This window comes from Bos grunniens, chromosome X, assembly GCF_055505025.1.
Source record: "Bos grunniens cultivar Pamir isolate PY7600 chromosome X, Bosgru_T2T1.0, whole genome shotgun sequence".
Classification (NCBI taxonomy): domain Eukaryota; kingdom Metazoa; phylum Chordata; class Mammalia; order Artiodactyla; family Bovidae; genus Bos; species Bos grunniens.
This window is the reverse complement of record NC_141194.1, coordinates 52,520,832-52,540,978: the sequence shown is the minus strand read 5'-3', so window position 1 is coordinate 52,540,978 and position 20,147 is coordinate 52,520,832. Positions and strand designations below refer to the sequence as shown.

At 41.6% G+C, this 20,147-nt stretch overlaps 2 protein-coding genes across 7 annotated transcripts in view; one reads left to right on the top strand and one right to left on the bottom strand.

Annotated features, from left to right (window-relative positions):
- Positions 1 to 19,756, top strand: part of LOC147340358 (P antigen family member 3-like) — a 95,977-nt gene extending 76,221 nt beyond the window's left edge. For 2 of the 6 annotated variants that reach the window (XM_086388709.1, XM_086388708.1), the window contains one exon: positions 19,644 to 19,756. In XM_086388709.1, coding sequence (XP_086244835.1) covers positions 19,644 to 19,666 — 23 coding nt within the window. In that variant the 3' untranslated portion in view covers positions 19,667 to 19,756. Of the gene's footprint in view, positions 1 to 14,429; positions 14,642 to 15,427; positions 15,508 to 15,966; positions 16,106 to 16,511; positions 16,638 to 19,410; positions 19,492 to 19,643 lie in introns of those variants that run through there. The other 4 variants (XM_086388711.1, XM_086388712.1, XM_086388713.1 and 1 more) reach the window with 4 other exon arrangements.
- LOC147340357 (P antigen family member 3-like) overlaps positions 1 to 20,147 on the bottom strand; it is a 68,522-nt gene that overhangs the window by 22,121 nt on the left and 26,254 nt on the right. The gene's annotated exons all lie outside the window — the stretch shown is intronic.

Genomic DNA, 20,147 nt, shown 5'->3' with positions numbered 1-20,147 from the left:
AAGATTCCAAACAGCTCAGATAGATACCCAGAGACACCAAAAAGAGCTCACTGAATCTCTGCACAGAGAGCACACAACTCGTCTCAGACCCTCAAACACAACTGAGGCCATAACCATACACACTGTGACAAAGACGCTCCAAACAGACCAAAGTCTTCCAGACAGAAACAAATGAAAACTGCACAGATACTTCACATCATGGAGACTGACTCCCAAACCACTGGGACACTTACCGACCTAACACAAAACCCCCTAAACAGAAAGACAGAAGTTTTAATAACTCAAGAACATCATATAATCTTAAGATAAGGTTCCCAGACAAATGAAAAACTTGCAACCTGTGCATAGATCCCCAAGCAGCTGATAGTTTACACCTTTACACTGACCCATCCTTAAAGCAGCACAGAGGCATCACAACTTCGGACCCAGAATCCAAACTCAGTAATCTCCCATTCTGGGGTGCAGACGCCTACACAGAGATCTCACACCCAGAGACTGAAAAGCCAGCAAGCTCCAAAGATGCACATCCTGGTATACAGGCACACATCCTTGAGGCTTTGTATTATGGCTCACAAAATCCACTGAGATCAAATATGCCATCACTCACAACCCCGCCCAAAGGCTCATGGAGATCAAATGTACCCAAGCAGCACCTGTGTTGTCACACGTAGCTATACACGATCCCAAGCTGCCAGATACAGGTTATTCTCCAGGGAGAGACACCAAACTCAGGGACCTCTCCCTGGACATGAATTGCATGCATTTGTGTGAATGACCGTGCACTGCCACAAGTTCCAGACTGAGCGAGAGCTAAACAAGAATGAAACAACGTCACCATGCACAGCCAGCGACTGCGCCAAACCTCGCCACTAAGCTATTCGACCCCTTTCGGAAAAGCAATAAAACTCGGAGGAAAATTGTATGTTCTGAAAAGTCGCGCACGCCAACGCAGGCGCACGTGTATACAGGCACCTCTCGCCCTCAGTTCCAGGTCTGCGACCACACTGCCTGCAATCACGCAGTGGCCAATCACTGCCCAGAACGCTTCCCTGACTCCACACCCAAACCGACAGCCAGTCTCTGGCTCTGTAGTCGTCCCACCAACGAAGGGGTGGAGTTGAAAAAGAGCCGAAGAAAGTTTCCGCTTAATACCTGTGTCCACTCGGATTCGAAAGCAGTGGGAAGATGAAGAGGAGCAAATGGGGATGGACTCAGTGGCGCCATGAGTGCCGCTGCAGGGAACTGTGGTCCAGGCCCGACGCGGTGTAAGGAGACCCTCTCTCTGTTGTCGCATGCCCTCTCCTGATGGTACTTTTCAGAGTGGGTGGTCTTTCTGCTACCCCTCGGTGGTACATCCCAGGACAGAACTGTTTCATCTCGCGCGCCCCTTGCTGGTGGGATTGGGGAACAGCGGATATAGATGCCTGTGGACCATTCCAGGAGAATCCACAAAGGGCAGAAGGGCAAGGTTAGGGGGAAAACCCCACAGATTCCTGCAATTTGGGACTCAGAAAAAAGTCTTCAAAAACTGAAGATTACATCTCTATGGGGATCATTGTCTAACAGAGAACACTGAAAGCATTTTATCTATGCTGGGCATTGTGATTGTTTGTGCTTTCCTGTTCAATACAGAGTAGGTCTCATGGGGGAAAGCCAGGCGCAGTTCCCCAAGGGGCAGGATAGATAAAGCTTCCGACTGGGATCTGCAGGCCTGGCGTGGGAAAGCCCTCTGTCGCTGACTGCGAGTAATATGTGGAAGAGACAACAGGACCTTCCATTCTATTAGGAAAGGGGTCAACGCCGCGCGGACCCAAGGACACCACCACGTAGGTGAGATAAAGACCATGGCTTTGTCACCACCTTGTCATCCCTGAATATGTTCCCTAGCAGGGTCCTCAGCCTGTCTAGCTATGCCTTTCTCAGCAAGTTTAAATTTGTGTATTCATTCCATCATTCATTCATTCTCTCCAAAGCACGTGTCAAGCACAACTCTGTGTGTTAAGAAAGAGAAAATCAACCCTTTCCTCGTGGAGCTTACATTCTGTTGGGATCATGTGGTCCCCAAATACAAGTAATGTATCAGGTGTTTGTAACTGCCACGATTAACATTAAATAGGGATAGTGAAATAGAGAGAAGGGGTGATATTTAGAAAGAGTGGTCAGGGAAGTTCTAAGATTGTGACATTTGAGCAACAGCCTAGAGGAGATATGCCTATCCGGGAGAAAAGTATCCTAGACAGAGGTAAGGCCAGTGGAAAAGCTGGGGAGTAGAACCCTGTGTAGTGTGTATGAAAACAGTGAGGAGGGCAATGTGACAGGCACAGCATGATGGAGGGAGAGAGAGGAGATTGGGTGACAGAAGTGATGAAGGCCAGGTCCCTTGGGCCTTCTGGCCACTGGGAGGATTTTGACTTGAACCACAGGAGGTTTCTTGTCAGAGATGTCCCCAGGCTTCTTTCTGAGGCCCAGATCGCACATGATTGTTGAGGAGCTCTTGGTTGATTTGAAGAAAAACCCTTCCCCACCCCTTCTGCAGCTGAGCATGCTTTTCTTGGAATCCCCTACACTCAAGGGGAATGCCTCCTCCTGCTCCCAGTGAACATTCTTGTCAACTGATGATACCCTCAGGAGAGACAGGGCAAAGACCCTCTTGGTGTGAGTGAGGCCACACTGAGTCTTGCAAAGGCAAAGAGAGATGATATAAGAGGCACAGAGATGGCAGGGAGAAAGACAAAGATAGAGCATTAGACAGGGATGGAGAGACTACTTCTGGCACTAAACTGTCCTCACTTAGCTAGCCCAAGCCCTGCTACTGGATGATGTAGAGTACACTTTCTCTATAGGAAAAAAGAAGCCCTCCCCTCTAGGGAATGACTCAGTTGCCCATAGCTTGGGCCTTAATCATGCTCCCTTCATCCACATCAGGGGCCTCTGCCCATCAAAACAAGGACACGCTCCATCCCTGGGGAGGCACATGCTGTACTCAGGGTCCCTCACAACCTATCCTGCCCAGACTGCCCTCCTGCTGATCTCACTGCCAATGTCTCCTTTAATGGGGGAAAGAGAGGTAGGGATCTCTGCATTTGTGGTGGAACCTCATGCAAATTGGTGAATGTGAGATTTCTCCCCAGCTGCTTGGAGGCACACCTCTGTACCTTCCCCCACCATGTCCCCAGTGAATGTGAAGATTACATTCCACACATCAGGGAAGAAGCTGGGTGTGTGATGGGGAGACACAGAGACATATCCTGACAGTGAGTCAGTCATAGGGTTCTTGTGGCCTTGTGCAAACACCCCCCTCCCCCACTACCTGGCCAGGGTTGTGCTGATTCTTCCCTGCCTCCTCCAAGGAGCCCAAGCTTACATCCAGTTCCTCATGACCTGAGACCTTCCATTTGCACAGGGCCTTGGGCGGCCGTCTGCTATCGGTGCCCTCCTTGTTGTGGGTTGGGCAGATGGACCAAGGGAGTGTGTGTACAGAGTTTCTGTCACAGGGCCCCTATCAAGGGTGGTAGTCATATCAGCAAGTATTGTTCTTAAGAGGATTATTACCTGGGCTATTGTGAACTGCGCATTATTACCCTCTCTGAGGATGGGGCCCCAAGCTTTTATCTCTGTAGAGAGGCATGGTAGAAATCTTAGCAAATGTGACATCACAGACCTACTTCTAAGACCCGTGCCAGTGGGGACCCTCCAGTCTTCCTCTTAAAACTATTCTCATATGCAGATACATGAACAGCTGAGAGGCCCAACCCTCTGGACAAAGGCCCCCCAAATCGTTCTGAGATTTCATGCTCTGGGACAGAGATCTGCAAACAGTTCAGACTGCTCATCCTGGACACCAACCCCAAACAGCTCTAATAGGTCACACCTGAGAACACAGATGCACTCCAGCTCAGAAATTCCAACTGTGGCCTTGGATGAATTAGGATCCCTAAGAGAAACAGCATTGCTCACAGCCAGTTCTACAGGGTTAACTTGTAACCTCTGTGGTTCCTGAATGACACTGCAATCTGAAGGAATTCTGGGTGACAAACAGGAAGAGGCACACTGTGCTTTGGACAAACTGGCCCTTATTTAGTCCCACGCCTACCTCAGGAAAAGGTTCAGTGACCCCAGATTCTGGCAACTTCCCACATACACAAAAGCATGAAAATGATTAACTTGCAATGTCTGATCTCGGTGTTTCACAGTAATCTTTTGCCAGTATTCATGCTAGACTTCATGTATTTCCTAGGCAAAACTCATATTGCCTTCACTGCTACCTCCTCAGAGCAGTGTTCTCAGGGCTAACGGAGGAGCTGTGTCCCGGGCTATAGTCCCCAGGAGACCCCAAATCCAACTTGAACTCACAACTCTTCTGTTGTATGTGTTTCTTTACGTGGACACTACTCTAGCTAATAGCTCCCATTTACCTCAGTGGCTTCACACCCCTCCCCCAGAGCCTACAGTCTGCACCCTGGGACAAAGAGATGGGAATACCAGACCACCTGATCTGCCTCTTGAGAAATTTGTATGCAGGTCAGGAGGCAACAGTTAGAACTGGACATGGAACAACAGACTGGTTCAAAATAGGAAAAGGAGTTCGTCAAGGCTGTATATTGTCACCCTGTTTATTTAACTTATATGCAGAGTACATCGTGAGAAACGCTGGACTGGAAGAAACACAAGCTGGAATCAAGATTGCCTGGAGAAATATCAATAACCTCAGATATGCAGATGACACCACCCTTATGGCAGAAAGTGAAGAGGAACTAAAAAGCCTCTTGATGAAAGTGAAAGTGGAGAGTGAAAAAGTTGGCTTAAACCTCAACATTCAGAAAACAAAGATCATGGCATCCGGTCCCATCACTTCATGGGAAATAGATGGGGAAACAGTGGAAACAGTGTCAGACTTTATTTTTCTGGACTCCAAAATCACTTCAGATGGTCACTGCAGCCATGAAATTAAAAGACGCTTACTCCTTGGAAGGAAAGTTATGACCAACCTAGATAGCATATTCAAAAGCAAAGACATTACCTTGCCATCAAAGGTTAGTCTAGTCAATGCTATGGTTTTTCCAGTGGTAATGTATGGATGTGAGAGTTGTACTGTGAAGAAGGCTGAGCGCCAAAGAATTGATGCTTTTGAAGTGTGGTGTTGGAGAAGACTCTTGAGAGTCCCTTGGACTGCAAGGAGATCCAACTAGTCCATTCTGAAGATCAGCCCTGGGATTTCTTTGGAAGGAATGATGCTAAAGCTGAAACTCCAGTACTTTGGCCACCTCATGCAAAGAGTTGACTCATTGGAAAAGACTCTGATGCTGGGAGGGATTGGGGGCAGGAGGAGAAGAGGACGACAGAGGATGAGATGGCTGGATGGCATCACTGACTCGTTGGACGTGAGTCTGAGTGAACTCTGGGAGTCGGTGATGGACAGGGAGGCCTGGCGTGCTGCGATTCATGGGGTCGCAAAGAGTCGGACACAACTGAGCGACTGATCTGATCTGATCTGATCTCTGGGAGTCCACTACAAATTCTGATCAGCTTATGTGTGTGGGAGATGCACCTAAGGCCAAGAAAAGAGCCACAGAAAAGGATTGGGTGGAGGAATCCCAGAGCTCACAGAGGGATGGAGACAGTTCTTCTTACCTGCCAGAGGGAAGAAAACACTCAGAATGTGCAGGTGTCTTGCACATTACTCAGCAACTTATTACCTCAGTAGTGGGGCTAATTAGCCCTAGATTACTGACTGCTCTTGTCCAGTCTAACAATGATTGAAATCAGGCCTGAAAAGTATAAATCTCCTTCTAAGCATCTGAAATGCATCACAGGATCAATCCCAACATCACTGAAAGGAATTATCATTATTGCTATTACTCCTATCCTAAAATCTAGAACCCAACAAGGTAAAATTCTCTGTGTCTAGCATGTAGTAAAAAATTGTATTGGATTGAAAATAGCTATAGCCAGAAAATAACTGAAGGTCAGCTTAACAAATGGGAAGATTGACTCAAATATCAGCAGTGATTCTGATTTGACATCAGCAGTGGCAGAAAGAGAAACAAAAAGCCACGTTTCATACACAGGAACAAAATTAAGAAAGGCAGAAAAATTCTCATCAGAATTTATGCCATCCAGAATTCTATAACTAGTAGAAATACTTTTTTGAAAATGAAGATGAAGTGGAAATACTTAAACCAATGATTATCACACTAAACATCTGAGAATATTCATTGCTAACAGATGTGCCCTATAAAGTTTGTTAATAAAGTTCTTAAGGGAAAAGGAAGATTATATCAAAAGCAACTTTGTATCTATACAAAGAAGTGAATAATACTGGAAATGGTGAAAACCTTTTTATAAATACACATTTTAAAAATATTTAATGTCTTGAAATGATAATCGTCTAAAGCAAAATATTAATAGAGCAATGTGGTGTTTGTTACACATGTAAAAATAAAATGTAGAAAACAATAGCACTAAGGATAGCAGGAAGAAAAGGGAAATACACCATTGTACCAGACCACCGGACCTGCCTCTTGAGAAACCTATATGCAGGTCAGGAAGCAACAGTTAGAACTGGACATGGAACAACAGACTGGTTCCAAATAGGAAAAGGAGTTCGTCAAGGCTGTATATTGTCACCCTGCTTATTTAACTTATATGCAGAGTACATCATGAGAAAGGCTGGGCTGGAAGAAGCACAAGCTGGAACCAAGATTGCCAGGAGAAATATCAATAACCTCAGATATGCAGATGACACCACCCTTATGGCAGAAAGTGAAGAGGAACTCAGAAGCCTCTTGATGAAAGTGAAAGAGGGGAGAGAAAAAGTTGGCTTAAAGCTCAACATTCAGAAAACGAAGATCATGGCATCTGGTCCCATCACTTCATGGCAAATAGATGGGGAAACAGTGGAAACAGTGTCAGACTTTATTTTTTTGGGCTTCAAAATCACTGCAGATTTTGATTGCAGCCATGGAATTAAAAGATGCTTACTCCTTGGAAGGAAAGTTATGACCAACCTAGATAACATATTCAAAAGCAGAGATATTCCTTTGCCAACAAAGGTCCGTCTAGTCAAGGCTATGGTTTTTCTTGTGGTCGTATATGGATGTGAGAGTTGGACTGTGAAGAAAGCTGAGCGCCGAAGAATTTACGCTTTTGAACTGTGGTGTTGGAGAAGACTCTTGAGAGTCCCTTGGACTGTAAGGAGATCCCACCAGTCCATCCTAAAGGAGACCAGTCCTGGGTGTTCATTGGAAGGACTGATGCTGAGGCTGAAACTCCAATACTTTAGCCACCTCATGCGAAGAGTTGACTCATTGGAAAAGACCCTGATGCTGGGAGGGATTGGGGGCAGGAGGAGAAGGGGATGACAGAGGATGAGATGGCTGGATGGCATCACCGACTGAATGCACAGGAGTTTGGGTGAACTCCGGGAGTTGATGATGGACAGGGAGACCTGGTGTGCTGCGATTCGTGGTGTATCAAAGAGTTGGACACAACTGAGTGACTGAACTGCAGTGAACTGAAGGCTCTTATGTAAGAAATGGGTATAACATTAATTGAAGGCATATCGTAAGAAGTATAAAATGCATATTGTAAACTCTAGAGCCACCCTAGAAAGAATTTTTTGGCTATACATGCAGCTCATGGGATCTTAGTTCCCTGGCTAGGGACTGGACCTGGGGCCGTGGCAATGAAAGCACCGAATCCTAATCATTGGACCACCAGGGAATACCCTAGAAAGATTTTTAATAAGATGTATATCTAGAAAGACAATAGTAGCAATAAAATGGACTAATAAAGAAATAACCAATCTAAATGAAGAAAAGAATCGGGAAACTTGTCACTAAAAAATATACGTGATATAAAGAAAAGCATATCCAGATAGTAGATTTAAAACTGAACGATTTACCCACTAATTGTAAGTTGCCTACACATGTCAATTTTAAGACCTACTTTGGGGGACTCCCCTGGTTGTCCAGTGGTTCAGGATCTGCTTTCCAATGCAGGGGACACAGATTTGATCCTTGGTCTGGCAACTAAGCCCTAGTGCCGCAGCAAGAGAAGCCCACACACTGCAACTAGAGAGAAGCCTGAGTGCAGCCGCAAAGACCCATGAAGCCAGATAAATAAAGACCTTACATTATGTATGGTAAAAAAAAATAATCTCACCTTAAATAAGCTAATAATTTAAAATTAAATGTGTGGAAATACTTATACCTCCAAATCCCAAATCAAACGAAAGCTGGAGAGGCTGAATTAACATCATAAAAGTATACTTCAGAATGAAGATTTTTTGCGGAAGATAAAGGGCAGTACAGAATGATAGAGAATTCAATTCACTGAGAAGACATAATAGTCAGGAATGTGTATGCAATTTCAGAATACAGGAGCCAAAATCTGATAGAATGGAAAGGAGAAACAGACAATCCACAGTTGTAGTTGAAGACTTTCACTTTTCACGCTCAGCCATTAATACAGTAAGTGAGCAACACAATGAAAAACTATATAGAAGACTTGAACAACAATTAACCGACTTGACCTAATTGATATTTATAGAACGTGCCCAGTCCCAGTTGTGTCCGACTGTTTGAGACCCCATGGAGGGTAGTGTCCATGGAATTTTTCAGGGAAGAATACTGGAGCGGGTTGCCATTTCTTACTCCAGGGGACTTTCCAGACCCAGGGATTGAACCCGCGTCTCTTGTCTCTCTTGCGTTGGCAGGCAGATTCTTTAACACTGTGCCACCTGGGAAGCCCATTTATTGAGCAACAGCAACTAAATACATATTCTTCTGAAGTGAATATGGAAGTTCAACCAAATATGCCAGTTAAAAACCTTACTAAGTTCAAAACGACTGAAATCACACAAAATATATTTCCTGACCAAAAAATAATTAGAATAAAGATTAACTATGGAAAGTGACCTGGAAAATCACAAACTCCTTGAAAATTGAACAAAACTTCAAATTAATGCAAGGATCAAAGGAGAAATAGAAAATACAATATATCAAAATTATGAGGGGATGCCAAAGCTTCACAGAGGGATATTTATAGCATTAAATGTTTATATTAAAAAGGGAAAAGGTCAATTATCATTCGAAGATCAATAATCTTCTTTAAGAAACTAGAATACAACAAAATTTAACCCAAATCCAGCAAAAAAAAAAAGAATAACAAACATCTTGGCAGAAATCAATTAAATAGAAACCAGAAAATCAGTAGTACCAAAAAATTCAGTTGAAACCAGTGGCTGATACTGTGAATAGATTAATACGATAATAAACCTATAGCCTGATTGATTAAAAAAGAGAGAGAGAAAGAAGGAAGAGTGACACTAATTACCAACTTCAGTAATACCATAGGAGACAGCAGTACAGAGCTCTCAGATATTAAATGCACAATGAAGGAAGATTTTAAAAAATGTTATTTAAATTTTTTTGCATGGTTGGTCGTATTGGACTCTTTGTGACCCTGTGGACTCTAGCCCACCAGGCTCCTCTCTCCATGGGATTTTCCAGACAAAAATACTGGAATGGGTTGCCATTTCCTCTTCCAGGGGATCTCCTGATCCAGGAATTGAACCTGCGTCTCTTATGTCTCCTGAATTGGCAGGTGGTTCTCTACCACTGAGCCATCTGGGAAGACCCAAAATTTGTTGAATGTAAATCTAAAAGTGTGTTCTCACTACACAAACACACACACACACACACACTTTAACAAGAAAAGAAACAAAGAAAGGGACACAAAGACATTTTAGGATGGGTTGGGTATGTCTATTATCTTGATTCTGGTGATGATATTATGATTGTGTGCATATGCCCAAACTCATCAAATTGTACACAGTAAATATATACCATTTGTTGCATATCAATTATGCTTCAATAAACTATTTAAGAAAGGAGAGCAGAAAAATGTTATCCAAAAAATTGATACTTAGATAAAATGAGAACATTTCTTGAAAAATACTGACTAACCAAGGTCACTCAAACATAAATAAGGATGAATAACTTTATTAAGGAAGTTAATGTGCACGCATTGCTTCCGTCATGTCTGACTCTTTGCGTTTCTATGGACTATAGGCCTCCAGGCTCCTCTGTCCATGGGATTCTCAGGCAAGAATAGTGGAGTGGGTTGCCAGGCACTCCTTCAGGAGATCTACCTGTCCCAGGGATTGAGCCCTCGTCTCTTACCTCTCTTGCATTGGCAGGCAGGTTCTTTACCGCTAGTGCAACCTGGGAAGCCCCAAAGAAGATAATTCTTCTGCTTCATTTTATGAGGCCATTGTTACCCTGATACCAAACCAAACCAAAAAAGACAACACAAGAAAAGAAAACCACAGACCAATATTTTTATGAATATAGACACAAATATTCTTAGTAAAATACTGCTGCTGCTGCTGCTAAGTCTCTTCAGTCGTGTCCGACACTGTGCGACCCCATAGATGGCAGCCCACTAGGCTCCTCTGTCCCTTGGATTCTCCAGGCAAGAATACTAGAGTGTGTTGCCATTTCCTTCTCCAATGCATGAAAGTGAAAAGTGAAAGTGAATTCGCTCAAGCGGCCTCATGGACTGCAGCCTACCAGGCTCCTCCATCCATGGGATTTTCCAGGCAAGAGTACTGGAGTGGGGTGCCATTGCCTTCTCCGAATAAAATACTAGTAAACCAAATTATATACCATGAGGAAGTAGGATTTATCCCAGGAATGCAACTTTGATTTAATATTAAGACTCAAATAAGTTAATCAGTCATCATCATCAGTTCAGTCGCTCAGTCGTGTCCAACTCTTTGCGACCCCATGAACCGCAGCACGCCAGGCCTCCCTATCCATCACCTAGTCCCGGAGTCCACACAAACCCAAGGCCGTTGTGTCGAAGATGCCATCCAACCATCTCATTCTCTGTTGTCCCCCTCTCCTCCTGCCCTCAATCTTTCCCAGCATCAGGGTCTTTCCAACGAGTCAACTCTCTGCATCAGGTGGCCCAAGTATTGGAGTTTCAGCTTCAGCATCAGTCCCTCCGATGAACACCCAGGAATGATCTCCTTTAGGATGGACTGGTTGGATCTCCTTGCAGTCCCAGGGACTCTCAAGAGTCTTCTCCAACACCACAGTTCAAAAGCATCAATTCTTTGACACTCAGCTTTCTTTATAGTCCAGCTCTCACATCCATACATTAATGCACCACATCAACAGAATAAAAGACAAAAACCACATTATCATCTCAGTACCTACATGAATAGCACTGGACCAAATTCAGCGTCCCTTCAAGATAAAAAGAGTCAAACTAGAAGTAAAAGGCAACAGTTTCAACCTGATATAAAACATCTCTGAAAAACTCACAGCTATCATCGTACTTAATGATGAAAGGCAGAAGTACTGACTTCCCCTGAAAATGAGGAACAATAGAAGGATATCATCTCTTACCACTTCTATTCCACATTGTTCTGGAGCTTCTGGACAGGGTAATTAAGCAAGGGAAAGAAATAAAATGAAGTTACATTGGAAAAGATGTAAAACTTTTCAGTTTGCAGATGACATAATCTTGTGTATAGAAAATCCTAAAGAATCACCCTCTCCCCACAGAAACTATTAGACCCAATACAGGGGCTCAACAGGTTTACAGAATACAAGGTCATATACAAAGAGCAGATATATTTCTATACACAGTCAAGACTTGTACAATAAAAACTACAAAACATTGCTGGGTGAAATTAAAGACAGTCTAGATAAGTGGAAAGGCATCTCACATTTATGGATTGGAAGACTTACTATTGTGTTAAGATGGCAGTACTCCCCTAATAGAACCCCATCAAAATTCAAACTGTTCTTTCCCCCCAGAAATCAACAAACTGATCCTAGAATTGTAAGAATTGAAAGGGTCCTGGGATAGCCAAAACAGTGTGAAGAAAGAACAAGTACTTACACTTCCCAACTACAAAACCCACTTCAAAGCCAAAATAATCAAGACATTATATGGTGTTGTAGCCACACGTTCCAGGAAACAAACTCACTCAGAAGGACAATACAGATAGTGGAGTGCAGTTTATTACACCGGCGCGCCCAAGGCAGAGTCTCCTCTTGGCGGAGGACCCAGACCAGTTTTTGCGAAAACCTTGTATAACCTAAAGTGTATGTGCCCAAACCCACTTCCCCAAATTCCCTGAAATTAGTCTGAACAAAGGAAAAGAAAGATATAATCAAACTTAACCCGTGATTCATATGCCTTAAGCCTAGGTAGTTAACAGTGGACAATTATCAATAGGGCTGTGGTCATACCCCAATAAGCATAGTAGAACTTATGATTCTCTTCAGTTACACAGATAATTAGGGTATTCTTTTAGGTGATGGGGAGTCTAGGTATGAGCCCTGGGGCTCTTCCACCCAGGGGCTCTGGTTTTCCAGTTGGTATGTTGTTTCCATACATACTGGGCATATAGCTCAAAGTCCACAGTCCAGCCCAAGATGGAGTCCTGCTTTCAAGATGGAGCTGGTTCTGTCTGTTTCCTCCTTCAATGGTAGTGACATAAGGATTGTATATAGACAGATACCAGAATAGAATGGAGATGCAAGAAACAAAACCATATCTCTGTGGTCAATTGATTATTGTGAGGGGTGCAGAGGCCATTCAATGGCAAAGAATAATGTTTCAACAAATGGTCTTGGGATAACTGGATGTTCACAACCAAAAGAATCAGTTTAGACTTATACCTCACACTGTATATAACTAACTAAAAATTGATCAAAAACCTAAATATAAGAGCTAATACAAGAGGAAAACAGAGATGTAAATGTTACTGTTGGATTAGGCAATGATTTCCTAGATATGCTACAAAAGCACAAGCACCAAAAGAAACAAAAATAGGCAATTTGGAATCATCAAAATGAAAACTTTTATCCTTCAAAGGACACTATCAAGAAAGTGAAACATCCTGGGCACCTACTGGATACTGGCAAGGAGCCTTGAATCCCAGGCAGACCAGAAGAACACCCAAACAACCCTGTATGGTGTGGGGAAGGGGGAAGCGAGGGGGAAGGAGATGTGCAGGCTAGGTGGGATCAGTGCTCCTGAGGTGCAGCTAGGGGAGGAAAAGTTCCCACATCTGGAGAGGCACTCTTACCTTGAGGGGATCTGTGGGGATGGGGAAGGACCTTTGGGGTTATGGAGGAATGCACCTGGTGTTTCTGCCCCCACTCCCCCCATTCAACCTCCAGGAACCTGCTGAGGCCTGAGGCTTACTCCTCTGTACTCTGAAACTGGAGGCACTCTGGGCCCCCCTCCAGGCCACACTCAGCATAGGCCACACCCCTGCCTAAGCCCACCCTGCCTGAGCTCCACCACACCTAAGCCCTGCCCTTACAGCAAAGGTTTCTTCTACCTTTTTAAAAATTTCCCTATTTTGCTAGTGTAGCTGTGTCTTACCTTCCAGTGATTGTTTCATTTATATGTTTAATTTTTCTAATTTACCTGTTAGTTTTCTTATTTATTTTATTTTTTATTATTTGTCATTGTCTTCCACATTTCTTTTCTTTTCCTTTATTTCCTGGTTTGCCATACAGCTTGCAGGATCTTGATTCATGAGCTTGAGCTCCTGTGGTGGGAGGACCAAGTCCAAACTGCTGGATTAACAGAGACACTCAGACCTCACGGAATACTATTTGGAGTGAGGGCCTGGAGGGCCACATCTAAACACCTGGTCCTGGCCCTACTTAACTGCCTGCAAACTCCAGTGCTAAAATTCTCAGGCCAATCAATCAGTGAGAGAAGAACACAGTTCCGCCTAACAAAAACAATGATATGACAAAAAATATGTTACAGACAAAAGAGCAAGGCAAAAAAACCTAAAAGACCACATAAATGAAGAGGAAATAGGGAAACTACCTGGAAAACAATTTAGAGTAAGGATATTAAAGATGATCCAAAATCTTGAAAATACAATGGAGGCATGGATTTAAAAAAATACAAGAAATGTTTGACAAAGATTTAGAAGAAATAAGGCACAAACAAAGTTGAAAACACAATAACTGAAATGAAAAATACACTAGAAGAAATCAATATGAGACTCACTGAGCAGGAGAACAAATAAGTGAGTTGGAAGACAGAATGGTGGAAATAACTGCTGAAGAGCAGAATAAAGAAAAAAGAATGAAAAAACGTAATATCTATTTCTGTCATGACTGTCTTTCTGAGACACATTCTCCACTAAGGGTAACCTGGGACTACCTATCACCACAGATTGTGGATGCATAAGAAAGACTGCACTGGAAGGAAAAAAATATAGCCTTCAAGCCCCTTTCTCATCCTCCAGAGACCCTGCGGTTCCAGGACTCTACCTCAATGGCAGGAAAACCGCAACCTGCATTGCACATGCCCAACTCAGTGAGCATGCGCAGTGTGTGCGTGCACATCCGTTGCTGCGCATGCGCCTTGGTGCCCATACGCCGTCCTGAGCGATCTGTGAGGAGCGTTGGGCCTGAGACGGGTCTGTTTATTCAGTCCCGGTTCTTTCTCACTACTTAAGACTCACCAGGTAGGTTCACAGGTCTGTCCTGTCTGGAGTTTAAGTGTGTGTGCCTGTGAGGGGGAGCCAGCAAGTTTCGCGCGGATCGGGCAGTGTGATCTAGGGCCGTTGAGGAGGAAGGCCCTCAAGGTAGTCGTCTTTCTCCTCACAAGTGTCGCGACTCCATAGTTCTTGCCTTGTTGGCGGGAGAGGAAGGGCAGTGGGCAGAGGAGGGCAGGGGGTAGGATGATGGTGGGGGGAGACTTGGGGGTGCTATTTGAGATATTTGGTTCATTGGGGCCCTGGAACTGACGACAGAGCACAGAATCTGGGGCCAGCAGTGGGACCTGGGCAGGGGGCGGGGTGGGCGATTAAGGAAAGGCCTAGAAACTGGACCACAGTGGGGTTGTGACTGTATCGCGGGTTTTGTGGTAAGGTGCCAAGAGAGAAGTGGACCGGTTGCTCTGTATGCAGCCTCACCTCAGCCCCAGACACTGAGAAAATCGCCATAGTCAGGCTGTAAAGACTGAGCCTTTCTTCGTGTTCCAACTGAATTCCAAGAGAGTTGGGGAAAATAGGTCTGGTGAATAGGAGTGTGACATGAGCAGTAGTCCTGAGCTTTTGAATTCCTAGCAGTATTTCACTAAAGATCTTCATGATGGAGAAGTCTGTTGTGAAATCAAACGTCCTCACAAAAATTCAGCCTTCTTATGTACCTTAAGGTGATTTCTCTGCCAGCTTCACAAAGACACAAATGGCTTTGCAAGCGACTGTATTTGGTGTAATTGAAATGCATGTACACTCATACTTAACCAGAGTTTTCTTTCGAAAGTATTTTCACATTAAAAAAAAACAAGTCAACATAAGGTCATAAAAGTGATCAAATATAGCTGTACTCTTAAATACATTTTCTAAATCACAATATTCTGCTTTCAGGGAGAAATATGAGTGGGCAAGTGGCATCAACATTGGGACCTACAAAGCAAGATGGCTCCCAGGTGGATGAACCTGTGGTTGTGAGTAACCTTACCATTTGGTGTTTTCTATTAGCACAAGTTTATTTTTGAGAAAATGATGTTAAGTAGTACGGATGTGGTGATAAAGGTCTTCCATGCTGATAAAGGGTGACACTTTGTCTTAGGAAGGAACATTGATCCAGATATATTATAGTCCAGTGTTGCCTGGATGATTATACTGTTAAATTCCCTGGAAATGTGCCCAGTGACTCCCTCCTCCTGCTTATTAACAACAGGCTGCATACTTCCATCCCAACATAGATTTAAATAACTTCCAAAGTCTTCCTGGGTAACTCTTCTCTGTGGGAAGAGTAACTTTATTAAAAGTAAGTACATAGTATTGTGTTGGGAAAATGTTGTTAGGTTTATTTATGATCAGATATATCTATGTATTATGTATATTTATGCTATTAGATGTATTAGCAAAAAAAGGTTTTATTTGCATGCACTCTCTCCTAGGACCAGCAGCCCAGTGTTGAGCAACCTCAACAAGAGGAACCGCCAGCTGAGATTCAGGATATCACACCTACAAAGGAGGAAGTACATGGAGAGGATCCAGTGAATCGTGATGAAGAAGAGGAGAAGGATCCCTTTGAAGGTAAAGTGTATCTGTGCCTCATGCCTTAAGACATAACCAGTAAGAAGAGGAAAGGAAACATTAGAAAAGGACTTCAGACAGTTCCTAAAAAACTGAGGAGAGTATAGTTTGCAGGTCAGTGTGGTCACTCAAATTTTCCCTTGTTTTCAAGACAAAGAGAAGGGGGCAACCTAGTTGTCTGAGGACAACCCTGGAAAGGGAAAATGGTAATAGCATTCGCAAATTCTGCTTTCCTTTTTCTCCAGCAAAACATTCCCGGAAGAATGCTCCTGAGGTTCTTATTCATCACATTTTTAGCATACTAACCTAAGGCTTTTAATTCATAACACCGAGGGAATGAATATCATCATTCCCTTGTTTATATTGTATGCTTTACAGCTGAATTGATGCTTTTTTTTTTTTAAAGATTCTGGCCTGGAAGCTGATCTCCAGCAATTGGCTCTGGCAAAGACTGGGGGTGAAGGTGGAGATGGTCCTGATGTCAGGGAGGAGTTTGCATCAAATATAGAGCCTGTTAAAATGCCAGAAGCAGGTATGTCATCCATTCAGAAAGTAACTTATGTGGTTTCTGTTTTTCAGAATATCTTTACTAGTATAGAGGGAACATTACTATTATTTTAATAACAGAGTTCACATATTCTTTGAAAGATAGTTCAGACCCCAGATGCCTGAGTGCCTGACTTACAGACTTTCAAATAAAGAAACAGAGAGGGTCAAAGCCATATCGAATTGAAAATAGGGAACTGTTTTCTTCTCTTGAGTATAAGTACTTTAATTAACAGCTAGTAATTTTCAGGTTCTTTTATAATTTCTGTTTGTAGCAAATATGGAATGCATTTGTAATAAATATCAGTTCATATGAAATATGCTTAGGCATCCAAGTAGGTTCTAGTACCAGCTTTAGCATAATGTGTGTGATTCTGTGAAATCCCTTAACTTCTAAACTCAACTTTACTCATGTAAGTTGTAAATTCAGAACAGATACACGACGATGCTGATTTTTCAATGCTAATTTCTGCATTCTCTGATTCTCTTTGATGGAATGCATACAAGAATACTCTGTTTTGTATGATGTATTTATCATAAAATGTCATCTTGAGTCAAATTATAACAAGGGAATTGAGATTTCATTTTCTAACAGGGGACACATGTACACCTGTGGCTGATTCATGTCAATGTATAGCAAAACCCACCAGAGTATTGTAATTAGTCTCCAATTAAAATCAATTAATTAATTTTTTATAAAAGAAAATGAGCCAACATTCTGCTTGATGTATGTTAAGTTCTCTCAAATTCTGAATTCTCTAGCTCTTTAAAAAATAGTTGCATTTTAAATCCTTTCCCCAGGGAAGCATGAAACGACTGAATAATAAAATGGCCAAAGATAGTCTAGTTTCCTGTTTCTGTGGCTGATCAAGTTGAGAGAGTGCATTTAGTCAGTGATATTCAAGGCAGGTGTGAGTAAGATACATATGCTAAGCACACTACCTGCCCCCACGTTTGGTCTTTTTTTTTGAGGGGCGCACGAGGTTGCTTATTTTAATTGGAGGATGATTACTTTACAATACTATGAAGGTTTTACCATATACCCCACTCTCGCTCTTAAAGAACTAATAAAAATCTGAGCCTCATGATATAATCCTCTCTAACCGTATCAAGTATGTTATTTTTCCTCTTTGATACATGAGTTTAAAAAGTTTTGAAGGCCAAAAATTGTAACTAGTTCTTCTTGCATAATCAACTTAGTATCTTTCACATACCTGTTTTCCAACTTGCTGAGAATAAATTGCATGGTTCTGATTTTAAAGGAGGAACTTCATAGTTAGGGAAGAATTTACTGTGTATTAGCCTTCTATATATTTTCACTTTACAGTTTTGTTCCATTCCATTTGAACAATTAGATGAAAATACACCTTTCAGACGACTTTCAAGTAACTACAGAACATGATTAAAATGTTCTCATAGAAAAATCTTAGCCCTAAATATGTGTGGTATTTAAAAAGAAAAATACATAAATTACAAGTTACATAAATACAAAATCCTACATCCAACATAAAAGGTAAGAAAAAGAGCAACAGAATAAACCTAAGGGAAAAAGAAAAAGATATTTATTAAAAGACAGGTATGAAGTGTTAGGAAGAGGAAAATAAACTCAACTAATAAAGACAATGTGCTAGTTTACATAATTTTTAATATATATATATATACACACACATTTTTAAATATTCTTTTCCGTTGTGATTTATCACAGGAGATTGGAGATTATTTCCCTGTGCTATATAGTAGGAGCTTGTTGTTTATTCATTCTGAATGTAATGGTTTGTATCTGCCAACCCCAAACTGCCAGTCCATTCCTCTAGGTTACATCATTGTGAAGCAAATGGACAAAGCCCAAGTACACATAATTAGAAATATGAACAAGACACTAACAGTTAGTATATTACAGAATTAAAGCAGAGTATAATCTGGAACTCAAATATTTTCAGAATATTGATGAAATGGCCAGTAGGGTAGAAAAACATATTATTTAACATACCCCACAGTAACTAAATAACTAAACATTACAAATACCGTGGATGAACTTTTGAAATTGGTCAGAGTTTTCTCTCAAAAGCCATTATCATTTAGAAACAAAAAAATCTGCTTTTCCAGATTTTCTTTCTGTCTTCCTACTTGCTTTTCTCTCTCACTCATAGTCCCTCTTGCTCTCCCTTTTCTTCTCTCCTTTTTTTCTTTCTTTCCTTTTTTTTTTTTGGTGTGGCTGTTGAAAACAGTCCTATTTCTGCTTCACATTTTGATGTCACCATGTAGCCAGTGATAGTAATGACATAAAATTAGTGTCACATATAATTTATTATACCAACTGGAATGCTTCCCAGGGTGAAAAGAAACATTTAGAATTACATGAGGGCCCCAAGTAAAAAAGGGGACAAATGTTTAACCGACGTAAAACCACCATATCAGGGATAAATTAGAACAAATGAAAATTTCTACAGTTTTCGACAGTAGAGAAGAAACAAATGTAATACTGGCCTTTTTATTTACTTCACTTAAGCAGTTACAGAGAGAACAACTGTTTAGCTATCCTATATTTGGAATATTATTTCAAACCAATGCATTTAAATGATACTTTTTTGGGATTTTTTGTTTCAGTTTTTGTGTATTTTCTTCTCCTTAGGGTTCTTTTTGTTGTTAGATATTTTACTGAATGTGTACACAGTTTTGCCTTCTACTGAAAACTACCTTCTGATAGGTTCCATTGATTTCATTTGTTCTGAACTCAGTGTCCTTCTTTTCTTGTACAGCTAGGAAGAGTAGTGTGTTTTTAAAAATACTGGTAATGTGCCTGAAAAGTCTATAAAATCTCTAGAGAGGATTAAATGAAGGTAAGCCGAAGGTCGCCCTTAGTGTTCCTGTTTTAGTCCATTTTATAAAACTACAACTGCAGTGAACTTTGTATACCTCTCCTGTCATCAAAATAAAGTTCTGCTAAGTAACTTTTTTTTTTTAAGTAACTTTTTTAATGTTTGTATTATAGGTGAAGGGCAACCATTTGCTTGAAAGAAGATAAACTGAAACCATCTATGCTGTTCTTATATTGTGTATTTGACTATTAAATTTCGGTCAATAAAGTTTCGTTTTCTACTTGCACATTTTTTGTTAAATTTATCCCCGGGTATTTAATGTTATTGAAAATTCATGGTTTGTGATTTTTATTGTCTAGTTGAGGCTGTATGTAGAGATAGAATGTGTATATATAGATTTTCTGTCCAACAATTCCTCTAAATATGCATATTAATTCCACAAATTTAGATCTAGATTATTTTTGCTTTTCAAAATATACTATTATATTTGAATATCAACAGTTTCTACTGGCTTAAACCTTAAACCTGTCCTCATTTTTCAGCATTGAACAAACCTGGCCAGAATAGTCTTGACTAAAGCAGGTGATAATCGGCTTTTTTCCCAATAGGAAATGAAAAATCTTCTCCATTTCAACCTGTTTACGTTGCTTTTTTGTAGATATAGTTTATCAGAGTAA